Source organism: Rana temporaria, chromosome 12 (genome assembly GCF_905171775.1).
Source record: "Rana temporaria chromosome 12, aRanTem1.1, whole genome shotgun sequence".
Lineage (NCBI taxonomy): Eukaryota > Metazoa > Chordata > Amphibia > Anura > Ranidae > Rana > Rana temporaria.
Window position 1 is genome coordinate 55,065,097 of NC_053500.1, and position 14,346 is coordinate 55,079,442.

The window sequence follows — 14,346 nt, forward strand, 5'->3', positions numbered from 1 at the left end:
AAAAATATTTTGGAGGGCCGGGCCAAAAGGCTAAACTCAATACTGCATAAAATCAATTGTATTTCTTTATAAAAAGCAGTAAATATCATTGTTGGAAAACTGGTACGAGTACTTGTTATACACATGGCACAGGAGGGGGACAGAGGCTGGGGACATGGCACAGGAGGGGGACAGAGGCTGGGGACATGACACAGGAGGGGGACAGAGGCTGGGGACATGACACAGGAGGGGGACAGAGGCTGGGGACATGACACAGGAGGGGGACAGAGGCTGGGGACATGACACAGGAGGGGGACAGAGGCTGGGGACATGGCACAGGCGGGGGACAGAGGCTGGGGACATGGCACAGGAGGGGGACAGAGGCTGGGGACATGGCACAGGAGGGGGACAGAGGCTGGGGACATGACACAGGAGGGGGACAGAGGCTGGGGACATGACACAGGAGGGGGACAGAGGCTGGGGACATGACACAGGAGGGGGACAGAGGCTGGGGACATGACACAGGAGGGGGACAGAGGCTGGGGACATGACACAGGAGGGGGACAGAGGCTGGGGACATGACACAGGAGGGGGACAGAGGCTGGGGACATGACACAGGAGGGGGGCAGAGGCTGGGGACATGGCACAGGAGGGGGACAGAGGCTGGGGACATGGCACAGGAGGGGGACAGAGGCTGGGGACATGGCACAGGAGGGGGACAGAGGCTGGGGACATGGCACAGGAGGGGGACAGAGGCTGGGGACATGGCACAGGATGGGGACAGAGGCTGGGGACATGACACAGGAGGGGGACAGAGGCTGGGGACATGACACAGGAGGGGGACAGAGGCTGGGGACATGACACAAGAGGGGGACAGAGGCTAGGGACATGACACAGGAGGGGGACAGATGCTGGGGACATGACACAGGAGGGGGACAGACGCTGGGGACATGACACAGGAGGGGGACAGACGCTGGGGACATGACACAGGAGGGGGACAGACGCTGGGGACATGACACAGGAGGGGGACAGAGGCTGGGGACAGGCAGCCACTGTTTAATCAATAACAATTGATTAACCACTTGCCCACCAGGTGAATTCTGGCACTTCTCTCCTTCATGTGAAAATCACAATTTTTTTGCTAGAAAATTAATCAGAACCCCCAAACATTATATATTTTTTTTAGCAGACATCCTAGGGAATAAAATGGCAGTCATTGCAATACTTTTTGTCACACCGTATTTGCGCAGCGGTCTTACAAGCGCACTTTTTTTGGATAAAAATCACTTTTTTGAATTAAAAAATAAGACAACAATACATTTTGCCCAATTTTTTTATATATTGTGAAAGATAATGTTACGCCGAGTAAAATGATACCCAACATGTCACGCTTAAAAATTGCGCCCGCTCGTGGCATGGCGTCAAACTTTTACCCTTAAAAATCTCGATAGGCGACGTTTAAAAAATTCTACAGGTTGCATTTTTTGAGTTGCAGAGTAGGTCTAGGGCTAGAATTATTGCTCTCACTCTAACGATCGCGGCGATACCTCACTTGTGTGGTTTGAATACCGTTTTCATATGCGGGCGCTACTCGCGTATGCGTTTGCTTCTGCGCGCGAGCTCGTCGGGACGGGGCGCTTTAAAAAAAATTTTTTGGTTTTCTTATTTATTTTTATTTAGTTTTATAATTTTTTACACTGAAAAAAAAAAAAAAAAAAAAATTGATCACTTTTATTCCTATTACAAGGAATGTAAACATCCCTTGTAATAGAAAAAAGCATGACAGGTCCTCTTAAATATGAGATCTGGGGTCAAAAAGACCTCAGATCTCATAATTAGACTTAAATGCAAAAAAAAAAAAAAAAAAATGTCATTTTTTCAAATGACAAAAAAAAAAATGTTTCTTTAAGAGGCTGGGCGGGACTGACGTTTTGACGTCACTTCCGCCCAGCAGAGCTATGAGGACGGGTGAAGGAGATTTCTCCTTCAGTCCCGTCCCCGCTCAGCTGCCGGACACATCCGATCCCCTCCGCCGCTACCGACGGCTCCGGTAAGCGGCGGAGGGCGCGGGAGAGCGGCGGGAGGGGGGGGGGGGGCCCTCTCCCGCCACCGATAACGGCGATCTCGCGGCGAATTCGCCGCGGAGACCGCCGTTATCGTGTACACCACCGCCCCCTGAAAAGATGAATATCTCGGTTGTGGCAGCAGCTGCTGCCGTTATCGAGATATTCAACTTTAAAAACAGGACGTCTTTTTGACATGGGGCGGTGGTCAAGAGGTTAAACAGTGGCTGCGTGTGATGGCACAGTGGCTGCGTGTGATGGGCACAGTGGCGACAATTGATGGCACAGTGGCTGCGTGTGATGGGCACAGTGGCAACAATTGATGGCACAGTGACTGCGTGTGTTGGCACAGTGGCTGCATGTGATGGCACAGTGGCTGCGTTTGATGGGCACAGTGGCTGCGTGTGATTGGCACAGTGGCTGCGTGTGATGGGCAGAGTGGCTGCGTTTGATGGGCAGAGTGGCTGCGTGTTATTGGCATAGTGGCTGCGTGTGATTGGCACAGTGGCTGCGTTTGATGGGCACAGTGGCTGCGTTTGATGGGCACAGTGGCTGCGTTTGATGGGCACAGTGGCTGCGTGTGATTGGCACAGTGGCTGCGTGTGATTGGCACAGTGGCTGCATGTGATTGGCACAGTGGCTGCATGTGATTGGCACAGTGGCTGTGTTTGGGAACAGTGGCAACAATTGATTGCACAGTGGCTGCGTGTGATTGGCACAGTGGCTGCGTTTGATGGGAACAGTGGCTGCGTTTGATGGGAACAGTGGCTGCGTGTGATTGGCACAGTGGCTGCGTGTGATTGGCACAGTGGCTGCGTGTGATTGGCACAGTGGCTGCGTGTGATTGGCACAGTGGCTGTGTTTGGGAACAGTGGCAACAATTGATTGCACAGTGGCTGCGTGTGATTGGCACAGTGGCTGCGTTTGATGGGAACAGTGGCTGCGTGTGATTGGCACAGTGGCTGCGTTTGATGGGCACAGTGGCTGCGTGTGAGTGGCACAGTGGCTGCGTTTGATGGGCAGAGTGGCTGCGTGTTATTGGCATAGTGGCTGCGTGTGATTGGCACAGTGGCTGCGTGTGATTGGCACAGTGGCTGCGTTTGATGGGCAGAGTGGCTGCGTGTGATTGGCACAGTGGCTGCATGTGATTGGCACAGTGGCTGCGTGTGATTGGCACAGTGGCTGCGTGTGATTGGCACAGTGGCTGCGTGTGATTGGCACAGTGGCTGCGTGTGATTGGCACAGTGGCTGCATGTGATTGGCACAGTGGCTGTGTTTGGGAACAGTGGCAACAATTGATTGCACAGTGGCTGCGTGTGATTGGCACAGTGGCTGCGTTTGATGGGAACAGTGGCTGCGTTTGATGGGAACAGTGGCTGCGTGTGATTGGCACAGTGGCTGCGTGTGATTGGCACAGTGGCTGTGTTTGGGAACAGTGGCAACAATTGATTGCACAGTGGCTGCGTGTGATTGGCACAGTGGCTGCGTTTGATGGGAACAGTGGCTGCGTGTGATTGGCACAGTGGCTGCGTGTGATTGGCACAGTGGCTGCGTTTGATGGGCACAGTGGCTGCGTGTGAGTGGCACAGTGGCTGCGTTTGATGGGCAGAGTGGCTGCGTGTTATTGGCACAGTGGCTGCGTGTGATTGGCACAGTGGCTGCATGTGATTGGCACAGTGGCTGCTTGTGATTGGCACAGTGGCTGCGTGCGATTGGCACAGTGGCTGCTTGTGATTGGCACAGTGGCTGCGTGTGATTGGCACAGTGGCTGCGTGTGATTGGCACAGTGGCTGCGTGTGATTGGCACAGTGGCTGTGTTTGGCAACAGTGGCAACAATTGATTGCACAGTGGCTGCGTTTGATGGGAACAGTGGCTGCGTGTGATTGGCACAGTGGCTGCGTGTGATTGGCACAGTGGCTGCGTGTGATTGGCACAGTGGCGACAATTTATGGTGGCACAGTGGCTGCGTGTGTTGGCACAAGTGGCTGCATGTGTTGGCACAAGTGGCTGCGTGTGATGGGCACAGTGACCCCTCCTGGCCCTGCCTACTGTTATCACCGCGGCGGGGAACATTACAGACAGCGTTCGTTTGAACAGCTGTTTTCCCCGCTGCGCATAGACACTGATTAACGTGGCAGCGGCGATTTCGGCGGGGGTGGGCCGGATTAAAAGGTCCGCCGGGCCGTAGTTTGCCCAGGTCTGCTATATAGGGAATACATTTAACCCCTTCCTCACCCCCTAGTGTAAACCCCTTCCCTGCCAGTCACATTTATACTGTAATTAGTGCATATTTATAGCACTGATTGCAGTATAAATGTGAATGGTGCCAAAAATGTGTCAAAATTGTCCGATGTGACCGCCATAATGTCGCAGTCGCAATAAAAATCGCAGATCGGCGCCATTACTAGTAAAAAAATAAAAATAAATAATAATTCTGTCCCTTATTTTGTAGGCGCTATAACTTTTGCTCAAACCAGTCGCTTATTGTGATTTTTTTACTAAAAATATGTAGAATACGTATTGGCCTAGACTGAGGATAATTTTTTTTTTTTTTTTTTTAATTGAGCTATTTATTATAGCAAGTTCAATTTTTGTTTTTTTTTCAAAATTGTCGCTCTATTTTTGTTTATAGCGCAAAAAATAAAAACCGCAGAGGTGATCAAATACCACCAAAAGAAAGCTCTATTTGTGGGGAAAAAAAAGAACGTCAATTTTGTTTGGGAGCCACGTCGCACAACCGCGCAATTGTCAGTTAAAGCGACGCAGTGCCGAATCGCAAAAAATGCTCTGGTCAGGAAGGGGGTTTAAGTGCCCAGTAAGGAAGTGGTTAATATCATAATCACACTCCACCTGCCCAGGCAGCAATACTGTACAATATAGATTCAGTGTGCAGTGTGAGTGACACTGCTGCAGTGCACACTGAATCTATATTGTACAGTATTGCTGCCTGGGCAGGTGGAGTGTGATTATGATGATATTAATAATTGTACACAGTATTGCATTTGTTGGGCCTGCCATATACTGTACACTATACTGTATAACTGCACTACAAAATTCCTTTACAAATAATGCATATTTTAAAATGTTAACTTATTACTAATAACATTTTTAAAGTAGAGGCAATATTTTGACGGGTCTATTCTCCCCAGCATTGTATATCTATGTGTGTGTGTGTGTGTGTGTGTGTGTGTGTGTGTGTGTGTGTGTGTGTGTGTGTGTGTGTGTGTGTGTGTGTGTGTATATATATATATATATATATATATATATATATATATATATATATATATATATATATATATATATATATATATATAAATGCACTAACACCTGCTTAAAGGAGATAAGTGGCTGAATATATAAAGCAGCGCTTGCAAAACTAAATAAAAATGTGAATATATATATATATATATATATATATATATATATATATATATATATATATATACACAAAATAACAGTGTAATGATAATCAAAACTCATTAAAGTGTAAGACAACCATACATAAATAATCGGACGGATAAATGATATATCAAAACCCGTCCGATTATTTATGTATGGTTGTCTTACACTTTAATGAGTTTTGATTATCATTACACTGTTATTTTGTGTATATATATATATATTCACATTTTTATTTAGTTTTGCAAGCGCTGCTTTATATATTCAGCCACTTATCTCCTTTAACCACTTGGGATCCGCGCTATAGTCAAATGACGGCTACAGCGCGGATCCGAAAATCTAAGTGGACGTCAATTGACGTCCGCCCCTTTGCGCGTTCCCCGCGCACGCTCCAGAGCGCGCAGCAGGGAAACTCTGTGTTGGCCGTGTCCCTTGGACACAGCCAATTACAGATCGCCGCGAACGCCCAATCAGAGTGGCCGTTTGCGATCTGTGTGGCCAATGAGAGACGATCTCATATGTAAACATATGAGATCATCTCTCATTGCCGTTTTACACAGAGACAGCGTCCTGTCTCTGGAGAGGAGACCGATCTGTGTCCCTTGTACATAGGGACATAGATTGGTCACCCCCCCTCCACCTACAGTTAGAACACAATGCAGGGAATACATTTAACCCCTTCCTCACCCCCTAGTGTTAACCCCTTCAATGCCAGTCACATTTATACTGTAATTAGTGCATATTTATAGCACTGATCGCAGTATAAATGTGAATGGCGCCAAAAATGTGTCAAAAGTGTCCGATGAGTCCGCCATAACGTCGCAGTCCCAATAAAAATCGCAGATCGCCGCCATTTCTAGTAAAAAAAATAAAATAATAAAAAAAAATAATTCTGTCCCCTTTTTTGTAGGCGCTATAAATTTTGCGCAAACCAGTCGCTTATTGCGATTATTTTATTTTTTTTACCAAAAATATGTAGAAGAATACGTATCGGCCTAAACTGAGAAAAAAAATGTGTTTTTTTTTTTTTTTTAAATTGGGATATTTATTATAGCAACAAGTAAAAAATATTGTATTTTTTTCAAAATTGTCGCTCTTTTTTGTTTATAGCGCAAAAAATAAAAACCGCACAGGCGATCAAATACCACCAAAATAAAGCAAATTTTGTTTGAGAGCCACGTCGCACGACCGCGCAATTGTTAGTTAAAGCGACGCAGTGCCGAAAGCTGAAATTTCACCTGGGCAGGAGGGGGGTATATGTGCCCAGTAAGCAAGTGGTTAAGCAGGGGTTAGTGCATTTTTATATATATTTTGTCACAATTTCTTCTGTTAATAGCAGCAGCTAGTTATATTCATTATTCTCTCCAGTAGAGTGCAGTGGTGGTAGTTATCTGACGGCCTTTTTAATTACCCATTTGTTTATATATATATATATATATATATATATATATATATATATATATATATATATATATATATATTACTTATAAAGCTTTCCTGTCTTTTCAAGAGACTGGATATCCAGCGTATCTAACCAGTGCGGAAATGGACCTACAATCCAGTCTTGATAATACACAAAGAGATTCTGATACTTTCTCCTGTTACCTCCCTTTCTTCCAGAAAAGAGGAAATTACCTATAAATTGCTTGTTAGGTGGTACTATACGCCTGTTATGTTGCATTCGATGTTCTCTTCTAATTCTCCTCTATGCAGGAGAGAATGTAAAGGCCGAGCTCCCCACGGTCATATCTGGTGGTCATGCCTTTTTATTCAAAAATTGGCATACAGTTATTAATATGGCGTCTATAATACAAAAATATATACTTCAGTTTGATCTTTGGGTTATTCTATTTCACCTTATTTCACAATCAATATCTAGATATAAAAACTCAATAACCCTGCATGTATTGGAAACAAAAGTCTAAACTGAACTTAGCTCAATGGTTACATGGAAAAATAGATGATATATGTCAAGAAAAATTTCGGTACAATACCAAGAGCATGGTTGACAAACACTTAAAGCTATGGGCATGTTGGTTTGATTTTAAAACTATTTAGTTATATTATAATAAAATATTAGATTACTCAGGCTTTCACACTTGGCAGCATTGAGAGGCGCTATTTTTATGAACATCTCACGGAGCATTGTTAAATCCATCATCCGCAAATGGAACAAATGGCACAATTGGCACAAATGGCACAACTGCAAACCTACCAAGACATAGCCGTAGCTAGAACTGAATTTACTAGCAAAAAAGGGGGAGGACAAAGGTAGATACCAAATTTCCCAGTGTAAACCAAATAGCAACTGGAAATTTGTTTCATAATTTTTATTTCATTCAAAAGTAAATTGACAGAGGAAAAAAAAGCATTCATGAAACATTATCCCTTTGTGGTTGCATGTCATAGGTATAGTAGATATTCGTGAAGGATATCGATCCATCTCCACTGCCTGAGGGACGTTTGTATCCCAACACGCCTGTTTAGACCCTTCCTGAGAAGGTCGGGTCACAGGCTTTCCGGTAAGTCTCCATTTCTCTTTACATTGGATTGTCTGTGGATTGCTTCCTCCTATTTCCATCTGCGGTCTTTTGGTGGATCTTCTGCTTTTTTACCATCTTTACCTGAGGGGACTACAAAACCCCTCCCCGTGTTTTTTTCTTTTGTGGACTCTATTTAATTTTACTCATCTTCACCTGAGGGGACTACAAAACCCCTCCCTCGCTTTTTTTTCCTTTGTGGACTCTATTTAATTTTACTCACCTTTATTTATACTTTCCATGAAACATGGACTTATATTGAAACACTGTGTATCATTATCACTGTGATTATTTATGTGGCATAATTTACACTGATTTGTTGGAACACCGAGACAGGTTCTCTGGCTTCACTGCAGAAATACATTTGTTTTAGGCATCACTTACCTTCACAGGTTTAGTTATCATGTTTATTTTTTGCAACAGTCCTGTTTACTTCAGAGGATAATTGCCACATTAGATTGTGTTATTTTTATATTTCACTTATATAATTTTTCATTTATGGTTTATTCATTTATTTAAATATTCTATTGACACACTTTTCACACTTGATGTTATATTTTGTCTAGCGCTGCACTGTCTTTTTCCATTCTATAGTAGATATACGTTTGTTTAAAACTGTTGTACAGGTGTGAAAAAAAATTCAGTTCTGTGCAGGAATTTATGGGACATATGAAATATCTACTGTACGTGTTTGGCATGCCCAGTGGCAAGAACTGGCTAAAGTATTTTCCTTACCTGGGATAGCACCCTCTTTCAGTTAGAATCTCCAATTTCTTTCATGTTCATTAAGGGACACAGGATTCGGAGACAGTTACATTTTACTGCTCCCTACAGGAGAATTTGGCACGGACAAAAAAAAAAAAAAATAGTGACTATAACCCTCGCAATTCCAGCATGCCTAATTTTCTTTGCTACTGTCCTATTGGGATGGACATATTTTTGACCATTATAACTACTTGCCACCCTGCCGCAGTGCATATACTGCAACATACTGGTACGTCACTTCCAGTTTTCGGGCGCGCACCCCCATACGCCTACTCCCTCGCAATTTGACACAGTGCGAGTCTGTCAGCAGATCCCACCCAATGATTCATGGCCGGGACCTGCTGATTGGCTGTGTCCAATCACAGCCCAGCGCCCTGTGCTGACAATCAACACAGGACTCTGAACAGAGGGAACAATCGCTTTGTTTCTTTTCCCTGCTAAGCAAGGAAAATAAGCAAATTGAAATTGATCTGTAGTAAAACTCAGCATACATAACACATTGTAAGGAACACAATTATTGATTGTCCCTTGATGTTAACCCCCTCCCAGCCAGTCATTAGTAGAGTGAATATTATTAGCACTGATCACTGTATTCGTGCCACTAGCAGTTAGTCAGTTCCCACAAAGTGTCAGTTAGTGTAAGATTTCCTGCCACACTATCACAGTCCCACTATAAATCGCTTAGACCCCTTTCACACTGGGGCTTTTTCAGGTGCTTTGGCATTAAAAAAAAAACGCCGGTAAAGCATCTGCAATCCCAATGTGAAAGCCTAAGTAATTTCAGAGCCCTTTCAGAAGCTGTTTGCAGGACTTTTTTTCACGGCCTGCCAGCGCAGCGCCCCAGTAAGAAAGCACTCGGGCTTTCACATTGGGATTGCAGATGAGGCTTCTTTCAGGCGTTTTACAGACGCTTTTTTTAACGCCAAGACCCCTTTCACACTGGATCGTTTTCAGGCGCTTTAATGTGAAAGCACTCGGGCTTTCACATTGGGATTGCAGATGCATCTTCTTTCAGGCGCTTTACAGATGCTTTTTTTTTTAACGCAAAAGCACCTGAAAGGGGTCTTATTGCCACCATTACTAGTATTAAAAAAAAAAAATCCAGAATATATACCATATATGGTAGGTACTATGACTTTCATGCAGACCAATTATTATACACTTATTGGGATTTTGTTTTACCAAAGATATGTAGCAGTATACATTTTGGCCTAAATTTATGAAGAAATTAGATTTTATATTTTTTTATTAAATATGTTTTATAGCATTTTTTCCCAAAATGTTTTGGTATTTTTTCGGTAATATAATAAAAAACCTAGTGGTGACCAAATACCACCAAAAGAAAGCTTTATTTGTGTGAAAAAAATTATATAAAATTTCATTTGCGTCCAGTGTTGCATGGAAGCACAATTACCAGTTAAAGTAGTGCAATGCTGAATAGCAAAAGAGGCACCCAGTGTCCATAACCTTCAAGGATTTAAATAACTCACTGGAATGGACAATGGGTGCGTTTTTTGCACAGATTAAATCTTTTACTTGCACATATTTTTTGCGTAAACAATTTTTATTAATGTGGTTCTTGGCGGTCACCCCGTTTTTTTTTATTCGTTTTTTTACTTTAATGCTTATTTTGACTGCTGCTGAAATTTTAATTTGTGGTGCAAATTGATCTGTATATTTTTACCAGCCTTTTTATATTTGTCCCTATTAGCAATTTCCTTATTGTGTTGCCCATCCCTCAGTTGGACTGCTTTTGGATGTTTCAATTGTTTCACAACCCTCAATGAGGAGAAATAAAATAGGATCTTTGTACTTACTATAAAATCCTTCTTTTGGAACTTCATTGAGGGACACAAATCCCACCCTTTGTGTTTATGTACTTGCTCTCTGCACTGCTTGCTACAAAAATTTAGCAATTCTGGGATTGGGGGAAGGGTTATACCCAGGGGTCAAGTCCTGGGGAATAAAGTGTGGGAACTCCCACCCAAGATCCACTCCCCCACCAAAAAAAAAATGATACGCTCATATACATAATTACTAAAGCGCATGTTTTTTTTTTTAGCAAGTTCTTTCTAAATCCCGCGTTTAACTTGCAGCAGACCTCCGCAATGTCTCCTGGGAACAATGACAAAAGCTCCCAGGAGACATTTCGGCATCGAGGAAGTGACGGAATACCCGCACACTACCCGATGAATCCATATACAGGAAGCGGGCAGTAACATAAAGGATTACTAAGGTACGCCTGCCCCTGACAAAAAGTCAAGCTGGGCATCGCCGCTTAGTGAAGGATTGGCTCGAGTGGCTCGGCTGCTTTAGTCTTGCAAAGGGAACTGCGTTCCTGCTGTGAAAAAAGTGCAGGAACTCCGTTCCCACACGTTCCCGCAGGACTTGAGCCCTGGTTATACCAGACTGGTTATTGTTTGGTTTTGTTTGGCAGTGTCCAAATCCTCCTGTGGTAGTATAACCAAATTGGCCCTGAATTCTGTGTCCCTCAATGAATTTCCAATAAAGAATTTATAGTACACTTTAGCAAACCCTCCATTATTTGGATTTGTAGTAACTGTGGATATATTTTCTCACTGTATTGTCAGAGGTATAAAAAAACGTCATGTAAATTTAACCTGCAATTACCATGTTAGACTAAAATACTAGATTCTGGTGTAGTTGGCCATCCACCATGCCTAGGTCAATGTTTGAATTATATCAGTCTAGTGATCTATATACCGTATTTACTCGAGTATAAGCCAACCTGAATATAAGCTGAGACACCTAATTTTACCAAAAAATAAATAAATGGGAAAACTTTTCGAATCGAGTATAAGCTTAGGGTGTCCATCTGCGTGCCTGAAAAACTTGGCTTATACTCGTATATATACGGTACATTTAATTGTTAAATTAAAAACAATCGTCATGTCCTATTGTTGCCACACTGTCTCCATGTGTCCAGTTGCACACAATTTGAAAGTCTACTCTAAAGCATGAACTCCAATGTTTTTTTTCTTTTTTGAAGTGGTACTGGGCCCCTTATTTTCCTTGGAACATGGCTAAATGCCCCATTTGATTTCTTATCTTACTTCTGAGTGTTTTATGGGTTTCCAGACATGACAAGATGAAGACCATTTTCTATTATTATTTACAGTAAATGCAATTTTAAGGTCTCACTGAACAGATGGTGGCATGTTAAAGTTCATTGTGAAGTGGACGGCACTCTGGATTTAGCTTTTCCTCTAAGACTCCATCAGGTGCACAGACCCAGGGGTCAGAAGTCTCCCACTGCCATTTCTTCAGCATTTCCTGCATAATGTACAATATGTCATGGTAGTTTGGATCACCAGCCAAGTTGTTTAGCTCTTCAGGATCTTTTGAGCGGTCATACAACTCCCAGCGGTCTCTATAATAATAGCTGTGGAGTGTTTTAAACCAGTTTGTGGGCAGTCCAGACACAGTTCGGTTTAGCAAGTCTTGATAAGTAGGCGATACATAAAAATCTTGATCAATAGGGAATGGCATCTTAAAGTTCAGGTTATGTACAAGAAGATACTGCATGTGCTGGACTGATCTCATTGGATAGTACATGGTAATCTCATGGAGAGACTGGCTGCCAAATACAGTTGTCCAGGGCTGATCTGACTGCAGAGCAGGAAGAAGGGATTTGCCACTCAGCTGTACAGATTTACCAAAGATCTTGTAGTTGGGATACTGAATCGAAAACCAATCTAAAATGGTTGGTGTGATATCTAAAACAAGTAGAGAAAAAAGGAAGATTTACTACCCAATTCATTATAAGTATTAATATGTCTTCATACATTACTTTTATTGGGGTTTAAATTAAAATTTTTGAAAACATGAAAAAAAGTCAGAAATGCATGTACTAATTTCCAACCAACCATAGGAATGGAAACAAATAACTGAAGCTTCATGAAATTATAACTATGGTGTGTCCCCCCGCCATAACAGTTTTACAGTATAACCTGTTGATTTTTGCCAGTACAGCCATTATCCACTTCCTGTGTGTCCTGCAAAAGTGACAGCATTGGAACAAACCTTATTGCACTGCCAGGCTTACAATTTTACTTTTTTTTTTTTTCAATATGGCAGCCCCTGCTGTCACTTTTTCAGGACACACAGGGAGTGGAAAAGTAATGGCAAATCAATGGGTTATACTGTAAAAATGTTATGGAGATCTCAAGGTTCTTAAGATAAATGAGTGACAGCAAAAGGTCTGTAGACAGCAAGGGGTTAAAGCGGTTGTAAACCTTAATTTTTCACTTTTACCTACAGGTAAGCCTATAACAAGGCTTACCTGTAGGTAAAAAGAATATCTCCTAAACCTGTACGGTTTAGGAGATATTCCCCTCGCAATGCGGGGGGCGCATGCGCAGGAGGGATCCACGGCGGAAGATCCGGCAGCCGCCGGACCTTGCCGATTTTAAATCTCCCGCGCGCACGCGCGGGAGTGACGTCATCGCCGCTCCAGCCAATCACAGCGCTGGAGCGGCGCCGCTCCAGCCAATCACAGCGCTGGAGCGGCGATACCCGGAAGACACGCCGGAGCAAGATGACATCTCGCTCGGCGTGAACCAGGTAAGTGTTGTTCACCTCGTTTTGAGGTAAGTATTTCATAATCGGCTATTATGCGGTGCATACTAGCTGATTATGCATTTTGCCTTGCAGGTAAAAAAAAAAAAAAAAAAATTGTATATGCGGTTTACAACCGCTTTAAGCACTGGCCACACCTTGCTCCTCCAGCTGGGGTATAATATTGTCTTACCTGAGTGTAAACAGTGGTGGTGCTGAGAGAGGAAATGCAGGCTGTGAGGGAACATGCCTGCAGGATGGAAGCAGACCCAGTGAGGTCTATCTGTTAGCCAGGAGGCCTATATTTAGTTAATGGTCTTTTATTTTGGGACTATGTTTTTCCTCCCCAGCGAGGGAAGCCTTTCTGTTTTCTTTATTTGCTGACCAAATACACATGGGCAGGAAGGCCTTAACCTTGCATACGGCTGGATTACTTGTCTGAAAACTCTTCACTTGGAGCTAACCTTCCAGAATGGGTTAAACACTTTTTACAAAATTGGGGGGAAAATGTTGCTGTAATTGCTTAACAGTCTTAGACTGGGTTCACACTGGTGTGACAGGACACTAGTCCTACTTTGGATCCGACTTTACCCTGCAATTTGAAGTCAGAGACGCGTCCGACTTCAATGAACGGGAATCCGACTTGGATCCCTGCCAATACCAGGCACTGCGTTTGGTATGAATCTTGAGGGGAAACTCCATGCCAAATTTTTAAATAAAAAAAACGGCATTGGTTTGCCCTCCAGGAGAATACCAGGCCCTTTAGTCTGGTATGGATTTTAAGGGGAACCCCTACGCTGAAAAAACGACATGGGGTCCCTCCAAAATCCATACCAGACCCTTATCCGAGCGTGCAGCCCGGCCGGTCTGGAAAGGGGGTGGGGACGAGCGAGGGCCCCCCTTCTGAACTGTTCCAGGCCGCATGCCCTCAACATGGGGGTGGGTGCTTTGGGGCATGTTGATGAGGACAAGGGCCTCTTCCCGACAACCCTGGCCATTGGTTGTCGGGGTCTGCGGGCTT

At 43.7% G+C, this 14,346-nt stretch overlaps 1 protein-coding gene across 1 annotated transcript in view; it reads right to left on the bottom strand.

Moving 5' to 3' along the window:
• Positions 1-11,817: 11,817 nt before the first annotated feature.
• Positions 11,818-14,346, bottom strand: part of SGSH (N-sulfoglucosamine sulfohydrolase) — a 78,506-nt gene continuing 75,977 nt past the window's right edge. Inside the window, exon 8 of the mRNA XM_040331785.1 lies at positions 11,818-12,484. Within this exon, the coding sequence (XP_040187719.1) occupies positions 11,928-12,484 (557 nt within the window). The 3' untranslated portion in view covers positions 11,818-11,927. The remainder of the gene's footprint in view (positions 12,485-14,346) is intronic.